The 14,704-nt window shown below is 39.2% G+C and overlaps 1 protein-coding gene across 2 annotated transcripts in view; it reads right to left on the reverse strand.

The window, feature by feature from the left end:
• Positions 1-14,704, reverse strand: part of pappaa (pregnancy-associated plasma protein A, pappalysin 1a) — a 108,387-nt gene that overhangs the window by 32,059 nt on the left and 61,624 nt on the right. For both annotated transcript variants that reach the window (XM_046067052.1, XM_046067051.1), the window contains exons 11-14: positions 8,788-8,898; positions 7,757-7,892; positions 7,423-7,636; positions 3,634-3,808 (exon numbers count right to left, since the gene is read on the reverse strand). In XM_046067052.1, coding sequence (XP_045923008.1) covers positions 3,634-3,808; positions 7,423-7,636; positions 7,757-7,892; positions 8,788-8,898 — 636 coding nt within the window. The remainder of the gene's footprint in view (positions 1-3,633; positions 3,809-7,422; positions 7,637-7,756; positions 7,893-8,787; positions 8,899-14,704) is intronic.

The raw sequence follows: 14,704 nt of genomic DNA on the forward strand, positions 1-14,704 counted from the left end.
TGGCTGGGAGGCAAGGGATATGAGCCTGGGATACAGTCTTTAAGTCCATTTAAGTTATAGTTTATTAATTACTATGGTGATATTTGCCCCCCCCCCCCACTCATTCTTACAAGCTGGATCAGCTCCAGCTCTGAGGCCAGTGCCTTGATGAAGGTCAATCTAATACAGTACCTTACATTCATATCCTTTGGAGTGGGATAACACTGGACTGAGTGTTTCAAGTTAGTGCCCAATTATTCCAATCAAAGTTGCTCACTGGGCACATGCACTGAAACACTTCTTCAGATGTCCACATTTGAGTGCCCATAAAACATGCACATAAAAGCCTTTCTTTGGCTGAGTTGGTTAACTGCCCACTCATATGAATATGACGACAATAATATGTTGATATGGCTCTCAAACCCCCTTAAATTTATATTGGATATAATGGCTCAAATTATACCAGGAGTTATTTCTAAATGTGTGTACAATTTTCGTAATTTCTTTGATGAGACCTGTGGAGGGTATTTGGGTAATTTAAGGAAAGTGGATAGGCTATCACATAGCGGCAGGTAATGGCGGTTTGATGGGCTTGTCCTACTCTATGGTGGACAGCGGTAAAGCATAGAACTTGTTAAAGGAAATGCATATGTGAAATAAAAACAGATATTTTCTGAAGAAAGCATTATCTAAAACGATGGTGTTCCCAGAACCACTTTGACATCCCCAAAACAAGAATGTAATTGGTTAATGAAAAGAGACAAGATTGTGCTTCACGCTGCGCTGCTGCTGCAAAAGAAAGAAAAAATGACTTTAGACATATACACTTAGGGGATAAGGAAGCTCTGATCTGTCTTCTATTTTATCTGGTTGAATTGTTGTTGTTTTGTTGTTTACCTTCAAAGTTCACTTTACTTTTATAACAGGGTTTTAAACTATCACCCCATCTGAGGGGGCAATGAGAGCAGATGCATCGTGAATCTGGCCAGATCGATCTATTACTAGGCCTTTGACTAATTCCTAGAACTACTTGACATAAAGCACATTTCTTTTATTATATTTGATCTCGAATGGATGTGTGAAGTGTTTCTTTCGAAACCCCATTATCTTATTTGTCTGATTCTGTCCTGCAGATGTAAAGTTTAGTCAGTCACAGCTACTGTATGCCGCTGTTGAACTCAAAGAAACAACATACTGCTGTCCCCCACTGGATTCTACAGCTAGCAACAAAACCTGCTTCAAAATGTTGCATTCTATTCTCAAAACAAGGAAAAGTAGATGTCAAAAATAATGTTTTCCAGTGATCAGACAAAAAGCAACACATTTAGTTTATAATGAATGGTGCCCCATGTGTTTCACAGTGAGACTGTTTCTGTGTTACTTCCAAATGCTTTCGGGAGGAGACTTCTACTGGCTCTGGAGGGACGTGCAACTGGTGAAATCATTTTCCAGAGAACTGTTTCACTCTTTGAGGATAAAAGACCGGACTTAAAATGGATCAACAAGCTAGAAATAGAAGGCATTCTTTCAATGGCAGACAGGGTGCATTGAAAGGATTGGATTCTGTTTTGGTAATTATAAACATCATTCAGTCTGCACATCTAGTTTGCAGCATCAAATTTCTCTTACCAGTGGCATGTCACCTGAGTATAATGATTTATTTGTAATGAGTTTAAAATGATTTCGGAACTTAGGGAGAGGACTTTGGCGAATACATTTCTGTCACTCCTGCTGAATGACTAAGTATGTACATTCAAAGTTTTGAATGACATCGTCCATCATTTTAATAATCCCACCAAAAGTTACCATAACATCCGTAAACAATTTATAATTCCAAAAAGTGTAGTAGATAATCTTGCTTTACAACGAGAAAAATTAAGTGAAAATTGTATTTGATCATATGAATTTGATATTAAACCACCAAAACTGATCGGATTTCTTTTAGGAGTGAATGCCTGCAAAAAGTTTTTACATAAATAACAAGTCCTCTAAATACCTTTGAACTGTCAGTCATCATTTGTGGCAAGCCTTCAAAGTCCAAAAAATTTGGCGCAGCTCTACTTCCTTTTCTATTCTCCCTTCACCCTACTTCCTCTGTACTGCCCTGCCTCTCCCTCTCTAAAAAGCATCATTTATTACTAAATTAATTGACATTGATGAATAGCTACATAGTGTACTGTCAATCAGAATGTAATGCAATTAGAAGTCTGTGCCGACTCAATGGAGAGCTATTCTGATAGTGTTTGTACATAAAGTATGTATAGATGTGGATGTAAATGCGCTTCTGTGCATGTACATGCGCACACACATACGTGTGCTTATTTCTGTGTGCAGATACAGTGTACAGTATGTACAGTACATGTGTGAACAAGATAATTTAGTGGAAGACAGAGGGACAGCTTAACAACTTTGTGTTTCTAGAAACCCTCCAAATAAGACGAGTTACAGATCTTAGCAACAGCCATGTAAAAAAAACACATAGTTATTGTCAGAATTCTGACCAAATACCAAAAAAGTAATTATCACCCCCTCTCTTTTACACTGTAAAACCTTTCTTTCTCTCTCTTCTCTCTGCCTCTTTTGATAAATGTTTGTGTACGTTACACACACACCCTCACACACAAACATACAATTCCAGACTAAAATACACATAAAAACTAAATTTACCTTGTTCTCTGAACCTCCCATTTCTCTGAGAGAGCATTAATAGATTGTCTTGCATACTGCTTTACAGAGCCGTGGAGAAGGATAAAGTGTTTAAATGGCCTTTACAGCAGCTTGGCCCCAATCCAAAAGGTTTACGATACAGTGTCAACTACCCTGTTTATTTGTTTACTTGTGGTGTGCATGCATCTGTGACTGTTTATGCAGGAGATTGTCTGTACTTTACTGTATGTCTGTTAGTATCTACATGGAAGCAGTTAATATGTGCTGCTGTGCGAGAGCGGTAGCAAATCTCTGCCCTTTAACAGAGACTTTCGCAATGTGTGCGAAATGAGCAGGGATGGAGCGAGGGAGGGAGAGGGAGCAGACACTATGCGATGATGTCATTGTCCCAGTGGAGTAGCGATACAAAGTGACTGTTTGAGGTGATGGTGCAGCATGCTCAGCAAAAGACTAAACACTATTATGTCTGTGCTTGTACAGAATGTGTGTGTGTTTGTGTGTGTGTGTGCGCGTGCGTGCGTGCGTGCGTACGTGTTTGTGTGTGTGTGTGTGTGTGTGTGTGCGTGTGTGTGTGTGTGTGTGTTTGTATATGTGTAGCAAGCCAGCAAGAGGAGGAGACTGTGGCGTCTCCACTCCTCAGTGCAGCACTCATCTACCTGGATGTTCATGATGTCATTCTCCCTGGAGGCTTGCCGTGCCAAGCCTAGCTTTTGCAGGTGACAAAATGAATGCAGAGAAAGAGAGGAAACCAGAGAGAGAGTGGTTGCACCTATCACTTATGGCCATTTGTATACTTGAGTTTGCATCAATGCGTGTTCATGTGTGCATTCACAAATTCATGTTTGCACGTACGTTGCCATATGCTGTAGTAATGCTTTTGCACTTAAGCGTTTACATGTGGACATTTATTCATTCATGTGCCTCTTTGTGCACTGAGCTATTTGACTCCCCATGTGTGTTTAAACACGTGTATAGGGGTGTGTTTACCTGGCTCTTGATGATGTCATCATCCTGGTGGATTTGCAGGACGTATCCAGAGTTGCAGGAGATGGTGCAGCGGTCTCCATTGTAGAAGTGGCGGCCAGGGCTACTGCACTTGAGCTCTGCATTGCGGATTAAGGGTTCCTGGCAGTCAATGGCTTCGCACGAATAATGTACACAACTACGAGTGAGAGTGTGTGTGTGTGTGTGTGTGTGTGTCGGGGGGGGGGGGTTAAAGAAAGTGCAAGAGGGAGGGAGACAAAGAGAAAGAAAGAAAGTTACCACCAACATGAATGTAGTGTATAAAATAACACTGCAGACACTCAAATATGAGGTCACACATTTGCTCGCACTATCAATCACATCGATCATTCAATGACTGCTTAACATATCAAATCAATAAACCACATGGAGAAAAGATATATTTGCTGTATTTGCGATGTGCATGAAAGGGGTGTCTGTGTGCGCACACACAGCAGAGTGTAGTTTGTGAATTTAAGAGCGACAGGATATATTATGTGCAGGCTACAATAGTGGACCTTGGCCAAAGCTCTATGTTGGTAGCCTGATGGAGAAGGCATTTAATGCTCCTGGAATGCCTGGATGCCCAAGGCACCTTTTTACAACAGTCCACATTCTACAGTATAGAGTTCCCTTATGAAGCCAACGGAGAAAGAGGGGAAGGTGTGGGGGCACAGAGAGAGAGAGAGAGGATGTAAGAAAATACAGGTCTGGAGAAACATTGTTAAACTCGCTCCTTCAAGAATGGAATCTCCATTTTGCTCTTTTCATCCACTTGTTTTCCTGCTTCTGTTGCATGATCTTTCACTTTTCTATGCAATTCCTCTCAAATGATCAATGATCCAAACCTTTTATGCACCTACATTATTCCTTATATCCTTCATTTTTCTACCTCACCATCATCCTACTACAACACTCAGAAAAAAACTGTTTTATATTTGTGGCTTTCTGCTAGTCACTTCGTAATTTCAGAAATAAATTACAATCAACTACCTTGAAAATGATCCTCCTCCCCTGTGAATGAGAAGTACAATTTATAATACACTACAGTAGTATGTATGACAAAAAGAAGAACTGAATAGAAAAGAGAGAACAGAGCAAAAAAATAAGCATAAGCATCAAAATTGAGAACAAACGTGAAAAATGGGTGGAAATGCTGTGAAAAACTGAGAGAAAGGGAAAACATACATGTGCATGCATTTGCAGACAAGCATGGAACATAAAACTGAGTCATGTTAATAGCTCCTGTTGTTAACAACTCAGGGAGAAGGGGATGTGGTGTTTTGTGGAGCCATAAGTATTACGGGAAATGTGCTGCTCAGCCCAGGAGAATGAGAGAGTGAAAGCGGGAGCAGGAGGCACAAAAAGGGGAGAATTATGGAGAAGGAGATGGCAAACCATTAGAAGGAAAGGAAGATGACGTGAATGTAAAGGATTAGAAGACAGCATGGGGTAACATAAGATGAAGAGGGGAGATGTGGAAAAGCAGGGAGAGGCAATGGGAATAAGGAGGAAGTGAAGACGGACTGAGGTAAAATGGAGACGAGGGACAAGAAATGTGGAATGAGGGGTATAGACGACAGAATGCAGATGATGAATTTGAGTTGATTAAAGAGAAGAAACAGATCAATGATATAAAAAAACAAAGAGACCAAGAAAGGATTCTCTGTTGTTGTAAGGACAGATTGGTAAATAATGAGTGATCATAATGCCATATTATAATTTTCAGCTTGCAGCATGTTCAAGTCGAAACCTCTGAAGATAAGTGAGCATATCTGGTTGACTTGTATCATAAAAAAACGTTCATTTTCAAGAGCCTATGAAAATTTGATGGGTTGGAGAGAATATGAAAGACAGGAAAGTCAGCGAGAACTCTGGGAGAAAGCAACTAGTGTGTGCGTGTGCGGTAACAAACAATTTCCAGGCTGATGCAGATACACAGCAGTTTTAATCTATTTAGTTGCTCTTGGATGTCTCATTGGCACACAACAAAAGCCACAAACAGCTCTATCTCTCTGCACAGAATCCCAACCATCCTTTCATTCACTGTGTACTGTGGCATTTCTTGTTGAAAGGGTTGCGGGACCTTCGTCAGTATGAATTGTCTCATGCATGACAGTGGTGTGGAAATTGGTAAATTGGAATTCCTTGTGCATGTGTGGTCTGGTGTAGTCTGCGTTGTGAGGAGAGACTTGACATCACATGGCGAGTGGCTAAAATTAAATGTCTCAGAGACCCAAAAATTGTGAATTGTAGCTGAAGGTGTTAACTGTTTTCTGGTGGTCTTGCCAACTGCTCTTAGAGATAGCTATTAAGGGCTTTTTACTTAAATTTTATAATCTTTATTTTCTGGTTCAGATGTTGGGTTTTCAGCTGTTATGAATCGTTTTGTCATACACAGAAAAATGTCCAAATATGAACTACTGCTCTACCCTGGGAAGCACCATTTAAGCCTGATTGACACGTCCATCCATCCATCGTCATCCTGTGTACAGGGTCACGGAGGGCTGGAGCCAATCCCAGCTGACATTGGGTACAGTACATCGCAGGGCCACATATAGACAAACAACTAGTCACACTCACACCTAAGGACAATTTTTAGAGACACCAATTAACCTAGCCTGCATGTCTTTGGATGGTGGGAGGAAGCCGGAGCACCCGGAGCGAACCCATGCGGTCACAGGGAGAACCTTCTGATTGACATGTCATTTATTTAACTAACCAGTTCAGAAGACGTCAGTGTAGTACTGAACAATGCAAAACTATTACAGGAGAAACGTGTCCACTTTTGGCAGGACATTTCAAAGAATAAGAATGTTTGTATGCAGTATGCACTTCAGCCGAACTCAATGCAAAACAAACTGTGGTGGTAAACAAGATTTAGTGCTGGAGGCAGTGAGGCGGCTCTATTGATGGAAATTTGTGGAGCTCAGCAACAGGTCCAAATTAATTGTAGATTTCCAGTGATATTATGTTTGTTACCTAGAACGTTTTACTGTTATAGCTGTAGCTTAGGGCAGACGTCTAACAGTAAACAGCTTGTTGGCATCATTAATTAATGCATGCCTCTCCCACTCTCTGGCTCAAATATGTGCACACAAACAAAGCTCTTAGCATCTCTTGTCTCCCCTCCTTTTGTGTGAATGGTATCCTTGATTTGTGTCTTGCGTGTACGTGTAGTCTGTCCTCTTTCCACGTGGTAGAGAAAACGCGTTGTGGCCAAATTCTTACTAGTGCTTTGCGGAATCTGAATATTTGCTCGACATCTCTGATCCACAGTCTTCACTAGAAATACCTTCACACCTTGCCTGAAAGGCTGGAACTCTTTCACTAATTACACTTAATATTTATTGTATTTTATTTAATCTTATAATTCCCCACTCTAAATGGAAAAATGTTTTTTGACTATAAAGCACTGTGAAACAACTTTGTGATTTTGGACAATACTACTACTATACTATAACTTAACTTGACTGTGAAATACAGGCCTTCCTAAAGCCAAATTAATTTGTTGCCTTTAACATGTTACCACCAACCATGTAGTAGAACTGCTCCTACCTTCCTTATGTATCAACTTCCATGAGAAGGGTGATTTTCAACCACATAACATTTATACCTGTATAGAGACTTTGAAATTAGGTTCCTGTACCTTTAGGCAAAACATTTTTGAAATTGTTGAATTGTCGAAAAAGTTAAGCAACTAAGGATTTAATATTTTTGTGTGTGTGACATGTGTAGGCCTCAGCCTTTTATTTCCCAGTTTCTCGGTCTCACCTCTGGCCTGTGGGGTTGTAGATCTCATTGCTCTGGCAACCACTTATTGTGATGGGGTCGAAGGACTGGAAGGAGCGCAGCCCTACACCGGAGATGGCCACGAGACGAGAGGCAAACATGACCAGGATAGCCTTGGTGTGATAGAAGGCCACTGACAGGTCATGGCTCACTGGGATCACCAGAGGGTTGGTGCGGCAGCTGAGACGCCACTCACCTGTGGAGAGGATAATGGGGATGGAGAAGAGACAAAATAAAAGAACATATTGAGATTGTGGTGGGGAAAGTAGGTGGCAGAGGTGGAGAGTGAGTTGCAGTTTAAAGAGACAGTTCTCACCTAAACTGTGGATGCCCTCCTTGGTGTCCACCAGCTGAACAGTGATGTTACACTGAGTCTGGTCAGTGTAGGTAGTCCCATCAGCAGCCAAATGTATAATCACTGCTGCTGCCACCATGGGATGAGAAAAGTGGGCCTGAATGAAGGAAAACGTAAAGTGTAAAGTTAAGGACAAATTTTCAGTAACCGGAATCTACTGTATCTTCTTTTCCAGTACTACAATTGAAAATACTGTGTTTCTGCTTGTTTTTTCCTAATTTGAATCATGTTTCATGCATCATATTTGTGTCAAATTGGCACATAAAGCTTCTGCATTAGTGTTACTTAAACAAAATATATTCGTCAACTACCTTTCCCTGACTAAAACGAGACGATGACGACACCGCGACAATGCACTTAAACACTGACTGTGACTATCTTATCATACAATATTGTTGACGAAAAAATGACGACACAAAATGTAATTCATAAAATAAAAACGTTAATAAAATCTCTCTTTCTTTTTGTCAGAATAATGAGGAGACAAAATATTACAGCCCATATTTTCTACCTCTAAATTTTCACTTGAACAGTGTGTTCATTCAGAGGTATTTTTTTCTTCCTGTGATTTACACACTGGCCAACTGGGGCAATGCCTGGTGTGGGACGAAAACATTACTGCACTGTGGAAAAATTATACTAATGAGTTAGAAAAGACTAAAATGATGGTTAATGACTAAAACTAGACTAAAATACTTTAGATTTTCTTCTCATCCATTATCTTCTTATATTGGCACACCTTCTTATACGTTACTGTCCTTGAGCATTCCTTTCGGTACAAATGACAATGGAGAATGAGTAAAAAATTTGAGGATCAATAAGCATGCAAACCACTTAACAAAGCAATACAACTCCAGATTAATATGGGCATTTTTTAAACAAATACTTCAAAATAAAAGCAATAACAACAGGTTTATTAATTATAGAAAGAGTGACATATACCAATGCAGTACAAGTACAAGAGCATCTCGCTCTTTTCAGATTGGTCTTACCTTGAGCCAATAGTTAGGATATCCCCAGACGGACTTATGGACATCTGAACAAGGGAACCATGCATACTGGGACACTCCATCTGATAGATCAAACACCTTGGATTGACATGTCTAGGGAAATAGAGAAAAGAAATTGGGCCTTTTAGTATGTTTCCTAACTAATTTCCTAACTGTTATTGCTTTTGTTTTTTTTAGGTCCAAATATTTTGTTATGTAATAAACGTAGAAAGATGATAAAGAAGATAAATGTAAGATCAAATTAGGGAACAGATTTTTTTCAACAATTCTCAACAACAAAAAAAGGATACTCGCGATACAGCATCAGTGGTTCTACTGACTTGGAACAACTTAATTTTCTTTCTTTTGTTTTTTTTTTTTTAATGAATTAAAGTTTCCCCACAGTTTTCATGAGAGTAGCCTCCTTTCTTAATACACATTGTCCACTACATGGACAACACCTTCTAAAGACAGTGAAATTGATTTTGTTAACGATAATGTTGTAAGTAATGTTACCAAAATATTTCTGTACCATCATCTTCTCACAGCGATTACAAGCGATTACATTTGTTGCTGTTGTCAGTTATGATCAGCTCCTTCTCTAAACTTGTTCCTTATCACGATACACCAGACCCCAATGTTGGAAAAAAGTGAAGAGTAGATAACATGCTAAAATTAAATAGAAATTAGCATTAGCTGAGTAGCAAACTAACTTTTTGACACATACTTTATAAAGCTTGATTTCTGTCTCGGGCCTAAGAGGCCGTGACCCTGCGTTTTTCCACAACTGTCAGCTGTTTTTCTGCTGTTTGGGCTGACGTGTATTTTGTGCAGCAGAGTTTGTTTGTGTCTTGTCAACAAACCCAGCACCTTTTCATGCGTCACACAACCCATATCCCTCTCCTCTGTCTGATTTTCTGTAGTACTAGTGTTTTTGTGTACTCACCTTGTGCTGGCTTTTCACACCCTGTCATCCTACACCTGCCCACTAGAAGCCCTCAGAGAGTTTTCATGATTCCATTCAGCACCTGAATAAGTCACCTGTTTCACACCACTACACTGCATTTATTTACTCAATATGTGTAGTATAAATGGCAGTTTTCAGTTATCATTTGGCAGACTGTCCAGCCATACGCAGCTGTTGCATGGATTTTTAAATAATCTCTTAAGATGTGTCTGTCTGATAACAAAGTAAATCATAACTTACTAAATCATAACTTTATGAAACACTGTTGTTCTATCTACAAGTTGTTAAAGCTTAAATTGTCAAGAGTGCTATTTAAATTAACTCTGACCTTTGAGACTGAGCCTCCCAGAAACTATTTTTCAATTTTGCTGTATTCCCAGAGGCTGTTGAATGTAGCACTGAGTGCAAATGACAATGCACTTGACCAGAGGTGTGTCCCACAGAAGAAAGTGGAGGTTTGTGAGTTATGGTAAAAGAGATGGCAACAAAAACTTTCCTGATAGTGAAACGTAAAATAAAGAGAGAAACACAAGCTGTGATTTCGAAGTGGTTCGGACCTGGTTTTTTCAACAAGAATTACTGATTACTCACCAAGGTCCATCCACTATCGGAAGTTCCCTGTTTGCATAACTGAATGCTTAAAGAATAGTAGTAGCGGAATAGGATGGATGTTGTGTTGCGGCCGGTGAGTGCCAGTACATGTATTAAGGGAAAAGGCAAAATGTTTGATAAGAGGTGTATCATTTCCAACTTGTGGACTGTGTTTGAGTCAATTTCACTAGGCCAATCCTGGTATGACCCAGTCGTATATGACAAGGTATCTGGCTATTGTAGCGACCTTAATAGCTTTATGAAAAAAAGCAACTGAGAGAACCTTTTGCTCTGGCAAGACACCTGTAAATCCATCTGTATATCCATCCATTTCCTGCCACCTGTATATATATGTAAAATATTCAAGCAAACAGCTTAGGTATGGTGATTGGCTGCTCTCACTTTACAACTCTCAACTTATGAGACGCAGCAATAATGGTAGGACAGAGCTTTAAAAGGACAAGGGATGTAGTTGAATTTTAAACTATTCTGGTATCTAGTCATTGTAAATTATATGATTGCATTATATTACATTATATTAATTATATGATTATACTACCTCATTACTGTGGCTTTTCTGACGTAAAGAAGATCAAAGGACCCCCTGCAGAAGTTGTATACCACCAATTATCGCCTTATTATCTACATTAGGATGATTCCTAACTTCCTTGTTCAACAAGGTCGGGTGAGAAACATAGACAGAAGGGATGTGGAGAAAACGGGGACGAGATGATGTTGTTTTGAATAAAAGAAGGAAAATTATCAAAAAGTGATAAATGGAACTATCTGATTATTGAGCAGTAGATAACACAGACAAAGGGGAGAGAGGGCACATACCCAAGGACGGTGAGTTTCGCCTGCTGCCCTGAGCTAGTGAAATGAGACACCAGTAACATGAGAGTTTTGCTAGAGAGGCTACTGTAAGATCCTGCCACCGTGGAAAACTGGCCAGACCAGCTATCCGTCTATATATCTGTCCCCTGGATCTGTCGACATGACCTTTCTGCTCAGAGCTGAAGTGGCAGAAATGACAAATGCAGGTGACAAACACCTGAGATCAGTCACCATGAGACTTCGGCCCCATTTGGGTGCAGCTGCGTTGATCTCCATTTTGTCTTCATCAGAAAGTAACTTACTAAATTTGAATGAATTAAATACAGTAACTAAATTGAAACCAAGGCATATTTTACTGAGGCAAGTGCAGAGCTTCCCAACTTTGGTCTGGGCTTGACAAAACGCCCACAACACTCTTCATGAGTGTATGACTTAACTAACCAGTATAATTTTAAGATACAGTAGGCTGCGAATGAAGTGAAGTCAAGAGGAGCTGGTTTCCATTGCTGCCCTTTTCTGGCAGGAGAGGTGACAAAACCCTTTCCACATGCAAACAGATGACTTATTTATGTTAACACAGGTGGCACTAGCTACACCCTCCTCCACACCACTCCTCTCATCCTTCCCTCATCATCTCCTGGTGTTTTTCTAACAACCCACTGTTCGAGACAGACAAGCACTGCTTGCCAAAGCCCCTGCACTCAAGCAAACACCCCGCCACACACACACCCCAAGGCATCACACCAACAGGAGGCAATTCACAAGTCTCCCATGGCTCATTACACTTCCTCCAACCTCCTCCCCATGCAATGGCAAAAGTCAAAGCACTCTGAATAGATTTGTCATTGATTTGATTTAGTCATAAAAAGAGGCATAAGGGTGGTGATGGTAATACACTTTTGCAGCGGTGCGGTACTCAACCAAGCAAGGCTACTTTAGCTACATACATTAAAATGTCATCCATCCATCCATTCAACAATACCCAGTTATCCTTACTGAATTGCTGGTCAAGCATGTCCCAAAAACATTTGATGGTGGTAAATATCTTTTTGTTTTTGTTTTATTTCATTAAAGCACAATGTTCCAGTCTGTTGGCAGACCATTTTTCTCTCTTTACTTGTCACTTCTGCTGTCTCTTGTTATCATCTTGGAACAGATCTTTACGTAGGCAGTTGAAGTTTGTTTTGAGATGTGTTAGGTTTTTCCTTTTCAAATAAAATCAACAAATATGGCTACCATGGCACCCACATATTTCACTTTTGGCACATTGGTTTCTTTGTTGTCAATAGACAACTTTGGAGGCATCAGCAAGAGACCTCTATTTTGAAAGACCTCCCTCCAAAGCCACTCACCCAAAACACATTCATTTTGAGTGCGCACAGGTAGAGAGGTAGGTAGGCAGTTGGACAGGCAGGTAGGCCGAATTAAATGATTGGGAGGAGTGCTTTGGCAGCCCAGATACCGGGGGTTTTTTTGTCAGATCACTAGATTTATTGATCCCTGTATATCATATATATATATATATATATATATATATATATATAAAGGGAATTTCAACAAATGTAACAACAAATGCTTCTAAACATACTTCTGGCATTATAGTATAAATCTAAAGCCTAATTTAGCTTTAAATTAGAGAACATCAGGACATATTTTATAGTATATGTAAAATATTTGCATAGAAAGTTTAAACTCAATGTTTTGTGTTGCAAGGTAATGTGTACACATCTAGTGTTCTTTGAACTAGGAAGTGGCAACCTCTCCTGAGCTGAACAAAATTCAGACTGCTGGAGATCATGGATAAAAAATCCAATGTCTCATTTGTAGGGCTGTCCCCTAATAGTCGAAGATTCGATGCTTCGATGGGCGGAGCCTGATTCGATGATATGGGGGTGCTCAACGTCTGATTTTACATAGTACTACCAGTTTTCTCCCAATAAGTTAATATACAGCCTATTAAAATACACATTTCAACATTTAATACTATAAATAAACATGTAAAAAGATAAAAACTTTCAATAAATGTGCGTAAATAAATCCAAAAATGGAAATTTACAGTGTAAGTTGAATGAATAGAGACTGCAGCTCTGCAGCTTCTCAAGGTTAAAGCATACCTACCGTGTGTAACCGCCCCCTCCCCACCCCAACAATCGTCACACACAAAAACACACATGATTCGACTATCAATCGACTATAGCCTGAACTTGACGATTCTGACTCGACTATGTAACTCCTTAGTCGGGGACAGCCCTACTCATTTGTACTACAATCAGATGACAATTAATGACTGGGATAAATGTATTCTCAACAGTAAGTCAGTAAGAATTGTAAGAGGCACGTGCATTGATTAATGCACTGAGGACATTAGTAAGTCATTCATAAACACAGTTATATGTGTTTTATTCTTTGTTATCTACACACTATGAAGCAGTTGTCAAGTATTAGTATATTTTTACTTCATCATTTATAAACCATTGTTCTTACGTTAAGACACATTAGTAAGTCATTTATAAACATACTTATACATGTTGTATTCTTTATTAATATGCTCATCTATAATGTGTTTAATAATTGTGTTTTCATACTTTATATAGTATGATCGGGTCACTATGAATAAATGAAGTATTATTTTAATGATAAACCATTTATATATTAGTTGTTAATGGCTCATAAGATCATTTGGAAAGTTTAAAAAAATTATTACATAGGCTAAATGCCTGTTTTTTGATACTTTCTTGAGAAAGAATATAAACAATCTCAGCATAACGCGTAAATCCACCAGTGGCAAAGCCCAAAGGATGCTAAGACTACCCGAAAGATGCCCCAGCGAACGTTACTGGTGGCGTGGAAGAGCCTCACCGTTACAGGCCTCACCATATCTCTGAGACAGATCATCTATCACTACTAGCTCATCAATGATGTGCTTAATGATTGTATTTGATAAAAAGTGTTATTCCAATGAAAAACCATATATTACGATCATGTAGAAGGTTTAAGGAAATTATTTAAAAAGTATTTTCCCTCTTAAGTAAGGACTATCTAGGCCATACAAAGCATTATAAATGAGTTTGAAAAAAGTCTCATTTTAGGCTTCTTAAGTCTCAGCTTTTTGGCCTGGGTTAACACCCTTTTAGTGTTGTTTTGGACATCTTGGCGGTCAAGTTAGCAACAATAAATATGCAACGTCTGGTCAAGTTAGCAACAATAATTACGCAACGTCCGGTTAGACTTTCAAAATAAAACTAGTGAATAACGGTTTGAATCGGAACGTAACTTGCGTTTCATAGGCAATCGAAAAAAAAAAACCCTCAATACGGACTTTGTGACTGTAGCCCACATAAAAAATACGGGCCATAAAGCAGCGCTATTTTGACCCTAAGAGGGGTTTTTTTTTTTTTTTTTTTTTTTTTTTTTTTTTTTTATAAGAAATATAATTTACAGACCAAAATCTACAGAAACTCTACATACTTATACATTTATGCTCACATTCATACCCCAGAACATACATGAGAAAAAAAAAAAAAAAAA

Source organism: Micropterus dolomieu, linkage group LG13 (assembly GCF_021292245.1).
Source record: "Micropterus dolomieu isolate WLL.071019.BEF.003 ecotype Adirondacks linkage group LG13, ASM2129224v1, whole genome shotgun sequence".
NCBI lineage: Eukaryota > Metazoa > Chordata > Actinopteri > Centrarchiformes > Centrarchidae > Micropterus > Micropterus dolomieu.